This window comes from Peromyscus maniculatus, chromosome 3 (genome assembly GCF_049852395.1).
Source record: "Peromyscus maniculatus bairdii isolate BWxNUB_F1_BW_parent chromosome 3, HU_Pman_BW_mat_3.1, whole genome shotgun sequence".
Lineage (NCBI taxonomy): Eukaryota > Metazoa > Chordata > Mammalia > Rodentia > Cricetidae > Peromyscus > Peromyscus maniculatus.
This window is the reverse complement of record NC_134854.1, coordinates 107,787,493-107,803,730: the sequence shown is the minus strand read 5'-3', so window position 1 is coordinate 107,803,730 and position 16,238 is coordinate 107,787,493. Positions and strand designations below refer to the sequence as shown.

The window sequence follows — 16,238 nt, the reverse complement described above, 5'->3', positions numbered from 1 at the left end:
TAGGAGTGAGTCGCCATACCAGGTTTAGAGTTAAAGGAATTCTTATACTTAAAATACTAAGGATCCAGATGCTTAGAAGGGCAATGTGGAAAAGCCAGCAGTACCAGGTGAGATGCAAACGGATGGATGAACTATTGAGGAAGAGCCTTGAACATGACAGCCTTCCCTGGGTGCTTGAACTTTTTATTCCAATTGTGTAAAAATAAAAGGTACTGAAACAACAGAAAACAAGGAGACGGTGGCAAACCCAGTGACGGGTGGGGTGGGGGGTGGGGGTGGATGGGTGGGGGGGACCCATGGGACCTTTAAGAGGTGAAAGGAAAGCAGGCCTGGTAGCAGTTTCTTTTTCCCTTTTCCAGCGATGAGTATGTTCATTTTATAACCAGGAAAGAACAGCTAGTGATTAACTTTGAGATTTTCTGTTGATACTTTAGGCAACTTATAAAATATCCTTTGTTGACATTCTACAAATGATACCATCCAATAACGTCCCAATACTCTCTTCTTGTGATGACAGTTTATATATCTGTAAAGTGAAGGACAATCTGTGAGTGCTGGCATGTCCCTGCACTGTGATTATAGACACATTTACATGTGGCATTATCATGTTATTATGGCATTAATGATTTGAAATCACAATTATGTTTAAAGTGGTCAAAGGAGGTGGTAATTTGTCACTCATGTCAAATATCCTTTTTAAGTGTGGTTATTAATATGAAAAAACAAATTTCCTGAACATACAAATCACATTTGTATCAATTTTAGCAGTCCACATCTAGATATTAACTTCATACAGTCACTGAATATTGGAAGAGATCCCCTTTCTTCCAGTTCTCATTGCCTCGATTCTGAATTACATTCCACACAAACTTGTACATCCCAGTTCTTTTCATTTTTTTTTTTTCAGAGCTGAGGACCAAACCCAGGGCCTTGCGCTTTCTAGGCAAGCGCTCTACCACTGAGCTAAACCCCCCCCCCCAGTTCTTTTCATTTACACATACTTTCCAAGTGTCTGTAAAATTATTTTAATATTTCTAAACCTCTCTTTATTTTACTTGTAAGGGTGTTTTGCCTCTGTGTATGTGTACTACATGTGAGCAGTTCCCATGAAGGCTAGAAAAGGGCATTGGATCCCCGGGAACTGGAGTTCCAGATAGTTAGGAGCATGCTGGGAATCAGACCCAGGTCCTCTGGAAGAACAGCAAGTGCTCTTAACTGCAGAGCCATCTCTCCAGTCCCCCGACACTATTTCTTAAGAGTTTAAAAGGTATTGGGAATGAGAGAGAAGGCAGATATGAGTAAAAGCAGTAATATGAAATGTAATGAACACCATTATCTTGTATGCTAACTAGGAAGTTAAAAGACTACTTCATCATTCCTAACAGTGACGAGCACACAGCGTCAGGGTAATTCATCTACTGAACTCTTACAAATGCGTACTACACACCTTTTTGACTTCTGCAAGCTTTGTTATTTCTGGAAGGCTTTCCAAAGGCACCTGCTGGCCTTCCACTTGAGATATCAGGTGTTCTCGGTGTATCTGTTTTCCTTCCTCTTCAATGTAAACGATCAGAACGGAAGTGTCACTTTCTGAGGTGCCGAATTTCTTCAAAGCCTCTGAAATCTAAGATAAAAACCGAAGGGAAATGAGCCAGCGTCTTCCGTCTGGAATAGCTCCAGGCCTGCTCAGTCAGCCTCCCTGTTTCTCACAGCGTACTCTCCCTTCAGCGACCCCTTCCCAGCAGCCACTGCTGCTGCCCCTCCTTACAGCTGCACTTGGCTCCTCCGGATCAAGCCCTGACGGCTGGGATCTGCACAGAAACACCCGCCTCTATCTCCAACCGACCTTCCTGACCACAGTTTGTATTCCTGTTGTCATTTATCTTCGGGCGTCTTAACCTTTGCCTCATTCATCTGCTTCTCAAGATCACATTGGTCTCTTCTGCCCCTACAGCTGCGTCTTGAGCAGGAATGACGTCTTCAATTATTTCCAATGATTCTATTAATGGAGAGTTCTGCTGCCATGCTGACCGCATTCTATAAACTTTGCAACCAAGTGTGGTCTAATTCTTGCCCTAGGCTCCCCGGTTCCCCCTGTGATGATGCTAGCATCTGGTTGTTATTAACAGCAGTAGCAATACTGAAACTTCTTCAGCAGAGCTCAGACATCTTTTTCGAATGTCACACACAGAATGCCATCACCGCAACACTTTCATTCAAAAAGCACTCCTGGCCTGGGGTGATGGCTCAGTGGGTAAAGCACTTGCCACTCAAGTGTGAGGATCTTGGTTCAAATCCCCAGCACCCATGTAAAGCCAGACCCGACAGCAACTGTCTGTAACCCCAGTGCTGCACAGGAGGAGAGGAGGCGGGGACGGAAGAATCCAAGGAGCTTGAAGGCCAGGTGTACACAGTGGCAAAAAACAGAGACCTTGTCTGGAACAACACTTGAGGTCATCCTCTAGACTTTCACAAGCACACTGTGGCACTCAGGCACCCATCCTCCCACACATGAATATGCATACCACACACCCAAACACACACACACACACACACACACACACACACACACAAATACACACACGCACACACGCACGCACGCACACACGCACGCAGGGGTTGGGAGAGCATTCCTATGAGGATTTCTTTTTCTGTTCTTTTCTTTTCTTTTTTTTTTTTTTTTTTTCCCAAGACAGGGTTTCTCTGTGGAGCTTTGGAGCCTTTCCTGGAACTCACTCTGTAGACCAGGCTGGTCTCGAATTTACAGAGATCTGCCTGCCTCTGTCTCCCGAGTGCTGGGATTAAAGGCGTGCGCCGCCACCGCCCGGCCCTATGAGGATTTCAAACCACGACTCTTTCTATAGCCCGGGTGAGTGAGTGAGCTGGTGTCAGCCGCTCTACCTGGTCACAGGAAGTTCCTGGTACTGACTATAAACAAGACACACATCCATCTCTAGGATTCACAGGGAGAGTGACACACACCGTTTCTACACCTCACATTTGGCCATGTGGGTTTCTACCAGATTCTTAAGCAAAAATGCTCAAGGGGTCCATTTAACACCTGGGCAGGGCAGAGAACACCAGCCTCATGTAGACTCTGACTGACCAGGAAGCTGACCCCCCAGCTGTACTATGATTAGAAGGACTACATGTCTGTCCTGACCTCTCTACCGAACAGTTTTGGCTTGGAGGAATCTGGCCCCTGTACTACCCCGGGCAGGAGGCACACGCTGTGATGACAAGGCCAAGGGAAATAAAGTCAGGCACCACATTACGTTATTATTTGGGGAGAGGTTGAAGATAATTTCAGTAGACAGAGTTCTTGTCTTCATTTTTCCCAGTTTGTGCAGATGAACGGCTTTGTTCGCGGCCACAAGTATCTGAAATGGGTCGACAATCTAGCAGAGAGAAAACAAAGATTAGCCCAGAGCGAATCAGGAGCTTCCTGCACCATATGCCCGACCTGAGGTAACTCGAGTCCAGATGTTTATATGATCACCATTCTTATGGGCTGTACTTAAAAACTATGGCCTCAAGGCGGGCGGTGGTGGTGTATGCTTTTAATCAAAGCACTCAGGAAGCAGAGCCAGGTGGATCTCTGTAAGTTCGAGGCCAGCCTGGGCTACAGAGCGTGATCCAGGACAGGCACCAAAACTACACAGAGAAACCCCATCTCGAAAAACCAAAAAGAAAAACAAATAAACAAACAAAAATACAAAAAAAAAAAAACAAAAAAAAACCCTATGGCCTCAAGGACTGTTGCAACACAAAAAAATTATAGAATTTTAAAGCTGCAAGATTCTTGAAGCCTAATCCAGAACAGGCCACCTCCTAAACTTCAACAGCATTGTTTTCTTTAATCCACACATACTCAATGAACTCAGTGTTGCTCATGTAACCAGGAGGTAACCATGCCTGGAGGTGAGTGTGTGGGTGTGGGGTGTGGGGTAGTGTTCAATCCCAGCCCTGTTGCTTACCACATAAGGAATCAGGCATGCTGTTACCTGTCTTACCTATCAGAGGGAAGCAATGCACAGTTCTGCTCTTGCAGGACTATGGGTTATGTCAGGATATGCACAATGCACACAACAATAGGACACATCTTTACGGGCTATACAAAGAGGGCTGTGACTTCCTCGGTTACAGGAAGTGGGAACCTCGTGCCTTAATGTGTACTATTAACCACTCTGCCATCTGTGGTGGTTTGAAGGAGAATGGTTCCACGGGCTCATATACGTGAATGTTTGGTCCTCAACTGGTAGATTGTTTAGGAAAGATTGGGAGGTGTACTGGCTAGTTTTACGTCAACTTGACCGAAGCTAGAGTCACTGGAGAGGAAGAAGTCTCAATTGAGAAAATGTCTCAATAAGATGAGGCTACAGCAGACATTTTCTTAATTAGTGATTGATGGGGGAGGCCCAGCCCACTGTGGGTGGGGCCTCCACTGGGCAGGTGGTCTTGGGTTCTATAAGAAAGCAGGCTGAGCAAGCCATGGGAAGCAAGTGATTAAGCAGCACCCCTCCAAGGCCTCCGTGTCAGCTCCGGCCTCCAGGTTGCAGCCCTGCTTGAGTTCCTGTCCTGACTTCCTTCAATGATGAACAGTGATGTGGAAGTGTAACCCTGATAAACCCTTTCCTCCCCAAGTTGCCTAGGTCACGGTGTTTCACTGCAGCAACTGTAACCCTAACTTAGAAAGAAGTTGGTACCAGGATAGTGGAGCATTGCTGTGACAGAACTGACCATGGTGTTTTGGGGAGGACTGTGGAAAGACTTTGTGACTTTGGGCTAGAAAGGCCACCGAGGGTTGAGAGCTCAGTGTGCTGTTCCGTAGGAGCCTGGAAGATAAGAATGTTGAGAGCAGTGCAGACAATGGAGGCCTGGCTTGTGAAGCTGCAGAGGGAAGCAAAGGCTCCACAGGGCCCTTTGTATGAAGAATCTGTGGTATCTGGTAAGCTGGGACAGAAGAGTCAGCCGCGATTAACCAGAGACCAGCACTATTGAAAAGAAACCTTTGAGTTACTGGGACAACTGATGCTGGTTAGCTGGAACTGAGAAATTAGCTGTGATTAAGAAGACACCAGGGGTTGGGGATTTAGCTCAGTGGGAGAGCGCTTGCCTAGCAAGTGCAAGGCTCTGGGTTTGGTTCTCAGCTCTGACAAAAAAAAAAAAAAGAGAGAGAGAGACCAGCATTACTGAGGTGAAATCTTGTGGGGAGTGTTTCCTGAGAGCACAGAGACTGTTCCAGATAGTCACATTTGCACCTCATGCTGGCAGCTGAACTTGGTAGTAGTGTTAAGTCACCCAGGTGGTACTGGGTTTGAAGGCACAAAGGGACCATGGAGAACAGCTGAGGCTTGGCACTGTGAGAGGCCAGGAGAGACTGTCGGTGAAGGTGTGGCCCAGGTGCAGAAGACCCCAGTATTTTGCAGATGCCAGTACCATGGGGTGACCACTAAGAACATCAGCAGTGGCAGAGTGGAGCCTGTCTGAACTAGAAGACAAGCTGTGTGTGCTGCGGAGGGCAGAGCTGGAGAAGTGACCCAAGCCTTTGGAGGAGCCCAGTGATCATGAGTGGATCCCAGACAATGGACGCTGTGTTGTTTACACAGCTGGAGTTTGGTTTGGCTTTGATTTGTTTGGGACTGTGCCATGGTTCTTCTCGAAGTAAGAAATTACTTATTTGCTGTTTTAAATTTAAAACACCCAGTATGACTCGTGCAAATACTTTTTACCTGAATATAAGAGAATATAATTTTAGGATAAAATTAGCATGTTCTTAAATGCCTTTATACATGCTTCCAAGCAGAAAGGGTGGTCTAATTAGAGGTGGATATTCCCAACTCAAACGATCTGGATTATAAGTGTTATAACTTCAAATGATCCAATTAAGCAAAAATTCCCTCAGTGGTATGGCCAGCCATTTTGGAATTTTAGTTCATTCCAGATGTAGTCAGTGGACAACCAAAAATAGCCAACACAGGAGGTGTGCCTTGCTGGAGAGGTGTGCCAATGGGATGAGCTTTGAGGTTTCACTGGTGTCACTGGGTCTGAGGTGTGCCACTGGGATGGGCTTTTGAAACCTCAACCCACACTAGGTCCAGGTTTGTTCTCTGTAGCTATCTGTGAACAAGATGTGAGCTCTCAGCCTCTGCCCCAGCGCCATGCCCGCCTGCCTTCCTCCTGACACACAGATGAGCCCTCTGAGACTGTGAGCCAGCCCCCAGTTAGGTGCTCTCTTTTGTACGCTGCCTTGGTTATGGCGTCTCTTCACAGCAACAGAAGGCGGTATGACTCTTCTGCAGGCTTACACACGTGAGGAGCACCCGCCAAAACACGCGTGGGCACAGCTGGGCCACAGCCCTTCCTATTTCCTAAGACAGGACACAGCACTTCAGACTCTATTGCTGTTTTAAATTTAAAACACCAAGTATGACTTGAGCAAATACTTTTTACCTGAATATAAGGGAATTTTAGAGTAAAATGAGCATGTTCTTAAATGCCTGGCATGGTTAATTCATTCTCATATTTTGTACTTACCACACTAGGGTTTATCAACGACCCATTGATAGATCCTTCCATGGCCTTTTTTCTCAGGTCTCCTGCATTTTTTACATCTTTAAATAACAGAAGGGTCACTCTGCATTCAGGAAACAGGTCCAACTGCTGTGATAACTGCATGTCATAGACAAGGAGGACTCTACTGGACAAAAACAAAAGACCAACAGGTTTTGATATGTAAAAGATTGCATCATCTTCCCCATCCGGCTTCTCCTCTGTCTCTCTCATCTGACAGCCTTGCTGTCCTAGGCTTGCTCTGTACCTCCATCCTCCTGCTCCTCCTCCCCAGGCCCTAGAATTGCCTGTGAAAATACATTCAACTGTAACCAATTGAACAAAAGCCTTGCATTCCACTTCCCTGTTTCTGTTCCAGCTTCATTTCTGTTGCTGTGATGAAACATTCTGATCAGAAGCAACTTAGGGGAGGAGAGGAATTATTTGGCTTACAATTCCAGGAACTCAAAGGCAGAAACCACAGAGGAACACTGCTTGCTGACTCAGTCACTGGCTTCTGGCTAATTAGCTTTTTTAATACAGTCCAGAACCATCTGCCCAGGGGTTGCCCTCAGTGGGTTAGGCCCTTCTAAGAACATCACAACAATTAAGAGTCAAGGCAGTCCATCAGAGAAAGGTCAATAGACCAATATGACCTGCACAATCCCTCAATTGAGACTCCTCTCTCAGGTGACCCTGAAGGCTATTGTCAAGCTGATGGTTAGAGCTAACAAATTAATTTCATCAACTACAGAACTGCTAAAGTAGACAAGTCCATTTCCAAAGCATCTTTGGCATTTTCATAAGGTGTGTTCCTAACTGTGCTAAGCTGTTTCTAGTTCTCCTGCTCCTGGGAAAAAGCCCAAGGAAATGGATGGTGCCCTGTTTGGCAAGATGGGCAGCTTCTGTGCATGGTCAAGAGACTACTGCCCCAGCAGACACCCAAGGGCAGGATGCCAGAAAATGATGGGTCTCTGGTTACCTACAGCATTGGCAGGACCTTAATTTACTGTATCCTTCCTAAATTCCTAATCTACTTTATACTTTAACAAAATCTGGCCACAATATTAAGAAAATAATTTATAATTCTCAAGTAACATACTTTACTCAAGGATTTATTTTCCAACATGGAATTGACATAAAGCGTAAGACTGTTAACTACTTCTCACCAGGTGTGGTGGCTCACGCCTAGTATCTCAGGTGAACAGGAGATGTAAAAGTACAGGGTGTACTCAGGGTGAGGGCTCACCTCCTGTGCATGATGTCCTGGTATGACAGACATGCTGTAGTTACAAAAACTAGATTCTAAAAACCATTTCCACCATCCTCTTTTTAACGGAGATTGGAGTTAGGGCCCTGCAAAGACTAAGCACACACTCTACTCCTGGGCTCCTGCTCCAGCACTAGAGTCTTATGGAGTCTTTGGTGGGCCAATCTGCTAGGCTCTAGTCATCCTTTCTATCTGTAGGATCCATTTCTAGTTTTCTTTCTCAAGGAACTAACTGGAAGTCTGAGGACGATAAAATAAGATGTCCTTTTATGACCTTGAAAGGCTGAGAACAACTTACGCAGCCAGTGGCAAGGTTTGGAATAACTCAACAGCCATCAAAAGCTGCCATGTTGGGGTTGGGGATTTAGCTCAGTGGTAGAGCGCTCGCCTAGCAAGCGCAAGGCCCTGGGTTCTAGCCCTGGCGGGTTGGGGCGGGGAAGCTGCCATTTTGGCAGGGAAATGGCTTAGTGATCAAGCGCTCACCAAACAAGCACAAGGCCGTGTTCACTTTTCAACACCACAGCCCCAGCCTTCACACAACACAAAATCAGTGCCGCAGTGTTGATCTGCCAAAGCAGGAATAACATGAAGCAAAACCACAGGAAAAACAAACAAAATGTGGCTAAATGGATCATTTTAATCTCTGTTATTCTCGTTTTTCTGAGCCAGGCTGGCCTGGGACTCCCAATCCTACTGCTTCCCTGACACCAGCCATGGGGTCACCAGCTTGTTCCACCATGCTCTGCCTAACTGTGGAGATTTCTGTTAAAGTTCCTCATGGGGCTGGAGAGAGGGCTGAGCAGTTAATGGGCACCTGCTGTTGGTGCTGAGCATCCGAGTTTGGTTCTCAACAACGATATCAGGTGGCTCACAACCACTTTTAACTCCAGCTCCCAGGGCACCCACAAATGTGCACATGCATATGTAGACACACGTATATACAGAAATTGAAAATAAAAATAAAAATCTTAAAATAATTAGAAGCTGCTTATAAAGAAAAGATACGGGAGAGAAGGGCTGAGGAAGGGTTTAGTTGGCAGAGTGCTAGACTAGCATGCACAGAAGCTTGGGTGAATCCCAAGCGCCGTATGAAACCAGCGTGACGGTGCTCATCTATCTATGACCCAGTCCCGAGGCGGTCAGAAGAGGAGGATCAGAAGTTCGAGGCTGGAGGAGGTGGGGTGCATGGGTCTTTACAGTCTAGAAAAAATACCTGAAAAGAAAAATGTGTTTTTAACCTTCTCTTGAATATCTGTAGGTAAACAAACCAAGCCCAAACTGCTGTCTCCACCACCTAGCCACTTCGACAGAGGCTTCTGCTCCATCACTCAGAAAGGAAACGTTTATCTTAAACCATATCCAGACTGCTTCCAAACACACGAGACTGAGTTTATGTAAAGAAGAAATATATGTAATTCTGACCTTGGTCCCTGGAGCTCTAGTCAAGAGGCCGTGGGAGATAAGACCTCCAATGTGAACGCTGCGGTGACATCTGTGTAAGATGATGATGATGATGGAATCTGTAGAGTGGGAACTAAGTGAGGGATCCCTGAAGTCATTTTGTGTCAGGGTCAGTAAAGAAACACTGGGCTCAGGCGGAAATCACACGATGATGGTCTATCTGTCCGGCTAGTCAGGCTAACTCTTCACTGGTCGGTGTGGGTTTGGAAAAGGAGTGGCCAGATAAATGGTGGCAACTCCTTGGGCTGGAGCTTTGATCAGGTACATAAGGTGCTCAAAAAAGGCTTTGGAGAGAAGATTAATAAGATGACTATTTGAGACATACCCTTCAAACAGATAATCATTGTGCCTAAGAATAGTAGTGAACATGTTTGCTTTATCTTTAAAACTGTAAAAAATCATTCACAGTGAAAAACAGTCCTGTTGACAGAAACAGTCTTCCTCATTCAACATAAGCTCTGTGGAATCAATGAACAGACACCATTGGACTGAAGGGCTGGCAGACAACTGCCAACGCCTGGAACTACAGTTACCATTACACTCGCGCCTGCTTTTATCTTTGTGCCAATTACTAAGCATTATGAAGACCTATTCCTGAGGCTCAGATGTCATGCACAGGTAAACACAGCTGAATTCTGTGCACATGAACCTCCTCCAGAGCCACGGAGCATGGCTGAAGGAAGGCCTTTTCATCCTCTTCAGGTTCCAAGATGTAGTCTTATCCTGGCTTTCAGATGTGAAACTATCAAAAGATTTACTGACTTTTCTAGACTAGTTTCTCATCCTGATAAGGATGACTGGCAAGGTTGACTGAGTATGGAATAGTCATCCCCTGGCCCAGGTAAACCACGGTGTTCTTCGTAGTACTTTCACATTCATTTTTAATACAGTATCATGGTCTACTTAGGGTAGACTGCCTTTGATAGTTGGGGTTTTGTTTGTTTTAGTTTTCTTGGTATGTGTAAAATATCAATTAATCAATACTAGTACAACTTGTATAAGCATTATTTTAAGAATTACCATGATTATCTCTAAAATCCAACTATCTTCACTTATGTGTATCAACTGTTGTCTTAACTATGGTGGAGCATCGGCCAGGCATGTTAGCACATGTCTTTAATTCCAGGAGGTGGAGGTAGTTGGATCTCTGTGGGTTTAAGGCCAGCCTGGTCTACAGTGAGTTCCAGGACAGCCAGAGAAACACAGTGAGACCCTGTCTCAAAAAAAAAAAAAAAAAAAAAAAAAACAACTATAGTGAACATCTAGAATAAAACCCAAAATATAATTACTGCTGCCATTTAAAAACCTGAAATGTGGGCTGGAGAGATGGCTCAGTCAGCAAAGGCTGGGCCCACAACCAAGACAACAAAACCTGTAACGTCAGTTCGGTATCACACTGAAAGGCACACGTGCCTAGCAGCTTAATGGTACTGAGGACAGCATCCCTGGTTAACTGTACTTGAGATGAAAATAGTCCTTGCATAATGGAAACCACCTCTGAAAATTGCCCCATCACTTTCTGAAAAGCCAATGATTGCTAGAGAGTTAATGCAAAACTTCTTATACTAAACAGAATTTGGGACCCTTTAGTACATGTGCAGATTAAGTGGGTAATACTTAACTCTGGCACCTGAATGCTAACATTATGTTCCCTGGCTACTCTGGGGGCGGCTCTGGAATGTTTTGCTCAGCATCTTAGTTTGTTCCAGTTTCTGACTCTTTCCTCCCTGCCAACAAAATGGCATTGACTCTTTCTCCCGAGTTTCTTCTTTGTTTATGCCCATCCTGGTTTGTCCTATTAAATGTGTACAAAGTTACATTTTCATATCTGAAAAAATATCAAAGTCATCCTCAACTACAAAGCTCCAGTTCCAGGCTAGCCTGAGTTACATGAGATCCTGCCTCAGAAAACACAGGGCTAGAGAGCTGGTTCAGCCATTAAGAACACTTGCTGCTCTTGCGGAGGGTTTGACTCCCAACACTCTAATAGCGGTTCATAACCATCTGTAATTCCAGTCCCAGGGTATTCAATGCCCTCTTCTGACCTCCACTGGTACCAGACACGCTTGCGGTACACACACACACACACACACACACACACACAAGCAAAACATCCATACACATAAAATAATATATTAAAATAAAAAACCCACAAAACTTAAACATAATAGAAGTTATCTCTGTTTTTTTAGAATTATGTCTGAGGGTCTCTGTTACAGAACAAGAGTTTTGTAAATAATGTCCTGACACAGTCTTTTTTCATGTTAGCATCTAATTGAGACAGGATATAGTATGGTATGATCAGTATGCTCTGTCATGTAAAAACATGAACAGATAAAAAAAATGCAGGAGACAACAAAATACAGACATCTTGAGTACTGAGATTAGGTGATTTTTTTTTTTATTGTACTCTTAAAATATTTTGTTGTGCATGTTCTGAACTTTCCACAGTCATCCAACAAAACGTAAGTACTTATAATCAGAGAATGATGTTCACTGTTTTTTTAAGTGTCTGTTTCAAAAAATATTTTTAGTTGAGTGCTTGCCTGAGTGTTATGTCTGTGTACTACATTCTTGCCTGGTACCTGTGGCAGCCAGAAGGTACTGAATTCAATGCAACTGGAGTTACAGACTTTTGTGAAATGCAATGTGTGCAGTGGGAACCAAACCCCTGCTCTGACTTTTAACAGTAAGGGAAAAGAACTCTTAGAAAGCCTCAGTGTAGTCTGTTCTTGTTTGGTATAAGATTCACTTAAGAGAAACTTTGGGATCATCACTTAATATCGACCTGGTTTGAAGCCTGTAAAATTCATGTTGAAATTTAGTTCTCAATGTGAGAGATTAAAAATTGGGGTCAGAAGGGGACTTCAGAAGGTGTTTAGGACTTTGTACTAAAAACAAAAAAATCATTAATACACTCGTGATTATAAAGTTAATAGTTTATCTCTGGAGCAATTAGGACTTTGCACTAAAAATCTTTAATCCAGGAATATGATTATCAAAATAATGGTTTATATCGTCCGAGCGATTGTCATGAATGCAAGGTTTCCTAGTCTTCTAACCTGCTCCCTGACAGGGAGGCGGGCAGATCTCTGAGTTTTAGGGCTGCCTGGTCTACAAAGTGAGTTCCAGGATAGCTGGGGTTACACACAAAAACTCTGCCTCGAAAAACAAAATGAACAACAAAACACCTCACCCCCTGAGGAGTTGCGGTACTAGCAACAGAAGGTGGTCTAAGGCCGATGCCTCTCACTGTTACAACACAGCCAGCGCCCATGTCCTGACTCTACCTCCAATTCTAATTCTGACTCACCCCTCATCAAAGCACCCCAAGCGCATCCTCATCGAGGCCCTGCCCACCACTAATGCAATTCTAACCTATCCCGATGGTCACAGAGTCCTTCAGGAGCAAGTCGGAGCTGAGGCTAAGAACCTAACTTTATGTCCCGGGGTCCCGCACGTAGCGTCTGGACCCTGCCTGACTCCTCTCCCGCCCCGATGGCTCGCCCTCGGCTTCCAGTGGCCAGGCTTCCAACGTGGCGTCCCTGTGCTCGGGGCTTCCTGCCTCGGTCCTTCCCGCCGAGGCCGCTGGCCCGGGCCGGGCCGGGGCGACTCGGCCGCGCCTCCCCCCAGCGCCGGGCCCCGCTGTGGCTGTGCGGTCCGCACGCGGTTCCTCCGTCAGCAGCCCCGGGCATCGCCTGCAGGGGGCGCCGCGGCGCGCGCAACCGAGCGGCCTTCCGGCCCGAGCTTCGCTGCGGAGGCTACATGGCTCTCCACCCGCGGCCTGGGAGGGCTGGCGACAAACGCTGGCGACGGGAGACGCTCGCCATCGCCCGCGACACTGTGACCCCGCGGAAAGAGCTGCCGTTCGCGCCGGCGGAACTCACCATCAGTCTCGTGTCCGTCTCAGAAGATCGTCCCCTCGGAAACAACGCTCTCCACTTCCGGAAGTTCCGGATCGTTGATCGGGTAGACAGGTTCCGAGGCACCCTGTTTCCGGATCCTGGTGGGCATAGTCCAGTCTAGTCTGTGTGAAGTTCTGCTGACTCTTCCTACTACTTGCAGCGGCTTGAGGACGCCCAGGAGCACTGGTTCTATTCCGCCCCTGTGTTGGAAGTGCAAAGGACCCACAGGTCGGGTCTAGAAGTTGAGGTATGGTGTTGAGTGTGGGCTTTGTTCTTAGCCTGTGTTTAACGTCCTCAGATTCTTCCTGAGGAAAGAAAAATATCCACCAGGACGAGAGTCACAGTTTTTCAGAGCTTTTGAGACTCAGTTTCTTGAGTGTGCTCTTGGGAGAAAGTGGGGGTGCAGTGTGGTGAAGTCTTACATTGAAGGAGATCCTCTCGTGCTTGGAGGTCTAGTGACAGAGTGGACTCTCTCAGCTGTGACAGAGGAAAGGGGCAAATCTTTTGGGCAAACCGGAGGGTAGTGAGGCTTCTCTGAAATGATGCTGGGGTGAAGTTGCCTGAAGCCATCTGCCTCAGGCAGTTCTGCAAGACCACTATTCTTGGGGAAGGATGGCCACCAAGGTAGTGAAACCGGATGTTGGTCCGTGCTACCTGCCAGAGAACCCAATAAATAGAGAAGAGGATTGAATCTTAAATTTACAATTTATCCAGAGAGTCAGCAGTCTGAGAAGAGAGCAGATTAATTTTTCTAGAGACATGGATTCCATCTCATTTCTAGCCAGCCGATTATAGAGAGAAGGAGATAGGGCTAGAGGCAAAGACAGCCAATCATCATCCTGGAGCTCCGTTTTGCCTCCCTGGTCAGGTAGTTAGCCACATTTCTGAGAGGTGATATCTGTGTTTGTTTTGTTATCTTTTGAACTCTTTTATCATCTGGGATGTTTGGACTCAGGCACTTCTTGAAACTCGGGGTGTAGTTAGTTTCTACTGATATTAACCTTAAACTCCTTCAGAGGTATCTGGGCTGGGCTGGGAAGTTAACTCCAAACAAAAGAGAGTGTGCCTGTGCTAAGTTAATAGTATGTACATTTTGGTTCCTTTCTACAGTACGGAGTCCAAGTGTGTCTTCATAATACAGAATACAAAAGTGTCCCCATCTGTCCCCAGTCATTCTTCACTGCTAGTGGTGACTCTGAGATCTGTATCACATGAAAGATGGCATCTTGACACCATGCACCTGGTTGATTGTCAGAATGGCTTCTGACTTGTAAGAGAATTCTCTAGCCTGTAAAGATGTATGTCAGAGCACACCATATGTAGCAGGAGCAGCAGTGACTTGGAGTGAGAACTTCTGAACTGTGCCTTTCCCTGACACTAAAAGTATGAGCCAGCGTTGGGAAACAGTGTCAGGTAACCATGCGTAAGAACAATTCCTCTCTAACTTCTTGCCTTTCCTTTTGGAAAGTCTGTCACAAGTGACTCCATTCACACTTGGGTTTGTGTTTGGGCCCCGTGAGGCCCAGACTGACCCCCATTTGTCAGCCTCCCTAGTCCAGCTTCCCAAGGGCTGGGGTTGCAAACAGGCAGCCTCATAGCCAGTGTGACTTGATTCTGACTCTGACACCTTACACATCTCTGAAGAATGTTCTCTCAAGGTACTGTTGATTGGTGTAGTGGTTTGATCTTATCTCACATCCCTGGGATGAGATCTGTCCCAGTGGTTTGATCTCACTCTGTGTTGAGGTGGGAATAAGTGACAGACGTCACGGAATCAGTGCAATAAAGCCCTTTACGTCCAGGTTTAGGCACCTAAGAGGTGGAGAAGAAATGGCTCTTAGGCCTGCCTGGAGTCTGGTTTTCTTGTTGGTGGTGTTCTGGCATCTCCAAAACCACGAATGGGGTCCGAGCTAGAGGCTGTGCTTCTGCAGAATGTCTGCAGACAGTAGTTACATCATTCTTAAAGTAGGACACAAGACAGAACTAAAGAGCAACTATTTACAGAAAACTAACTTAAAAATGAAGTATTTGGTCCAGGAGATAGCCTAGCAAGCCTGAGACCTGAATTAAATCTCCTGAACCCACCCAAGGTGGAAGGAGAGACCCAACTCCACAGACTTGCCCTCTGACCTCCACACTAAGCATGGCACACACACTATGATAGTAATGAAAATTAGAAGTTAGCACCTGTCTATAGATGCTTTTAAATCTACGTATCTATTTAAGTCCTGGTATCTAATGCCTGGTGATCATTAGGAAGCATTGCTCAGAATATACACTCTTTTTTTTTTTTTGGTTTTTCAAGACAGGGTTTCTCTGTGTAGTGTTGCGCCTTTCCTGGAGCTCACTTGGTAGCCCAGGCTGGCCTCGAACTCACAGAGATCCGCCTGGCTCTGCCTCCCGAGTGCTGGGATTAAAGGCGTGTGCCTCCACCGCCCGGCTTAGAATATACACTCTTAGGGCATGTTGAATTATCCTTGCTTACAGAGAACAGCTGGCAGAGTTAGGAGCACAAGAACACAGGCCGAAAACAGAGTGGTAGCATTAACAATTTTGATTTGGAGGAAAACAGTTTTTAAAGTGCTTCCTAACTGCTGTGTTTTAGAAAGTTTATATAATACGAGAGGCATAAATATAGGTAAAGGAGCCAGCAACAGTTAGCATCACCACATGGAAGAAAGACAGAAAGCCAAACGCCCCCGTCCCCGTTACTCCCCATTGCTTATCCGTATCTATCTGTCTAGTGGGTTTTTTGTGTTTTGTTTTGTTTTGTGCAAAATTTAGGTGGCAGGGTAGGGTAATAGTGCTGTCTTCTACAGCACTAACGATTTAAAAACAAACTTTGGACCCATAGTGGGAACAGGGTTAATGATCACACATACATGTAGTAAGTGAATTATGTGTACAGCAACAAGGCATGTCTTTTGTCAAGGTGAAGGCTTACAGAACAGGATTTTAAGTAGCATGACTGCCCAAATGGCAAGATTGTGATTTGGTTTTGTTTTTAATTCTGAATGGTGCTGGCTAAAATAACAGAAATATCAAAACGG

General features: G+C 45.6%; 2 protein-coding genes across 6 annotated transcripts in view; one reads left to right on the top strand and one right to left on the bottom strand.

Annotated features, from left to right (window-relative positions):
• The window catches only part of Dusp11 (dual specificity phosphatase 11), a 50,410-nt gene that overhangs the window by 30,749 nt on the left and 3,423 nt on the right, over positions 1-16,238 (top strand). The window contains exon 10 of the mRNA XM_006997952.4: positions 9,081-13,435. The gene's annotated coding sequence lies outside the window, so the exon portion shown is untranslated. The remainder of the gene's footprint in view (positions 1-9,080; positions 13,436-16,238) is intronic.
• Positions 167-13,304, bottom strand: LOC102908766 (EKC/KEOPS complex subunit Tprkb). 5 transcript variants are annotated; one of them, XM_006997955.4, is made up of 5 exons: positions 13,171-13,304; positions 6,538-6,700; positions 3,276-3,398; positions 1,448-1,624; positions 167-526 (listed from the first exon to the last, which is right to left on the bottom strand). In XM_006997955.4, the coding sequence occupies exons 2-5, from the start codon at positions 6,676-6,678 to the stop codon at positions 440-442; spliced, it is 528 nt and encodes a 175-aa protein (XP_006998017.1). In that variant the 5' UTR covers positions 6,679-6,700; positions 13,171-13,304; the 3' UTR covers positions 167-439. The 5 variants fall into 5 exon arrangements, with proteins under 5 accessions (XP_006998017.1, XP_006998018.1, XP_042130478.1 ...); XM_006997956.4 differs by having other exon boundaries at positions 6,538-6,697; XM_042274544.2 differs by lacking the exon at positions 13,171-13,304 and adding an exon at positions 12,662-12,790 and having other exon boundaries at positions 6,538-6,697.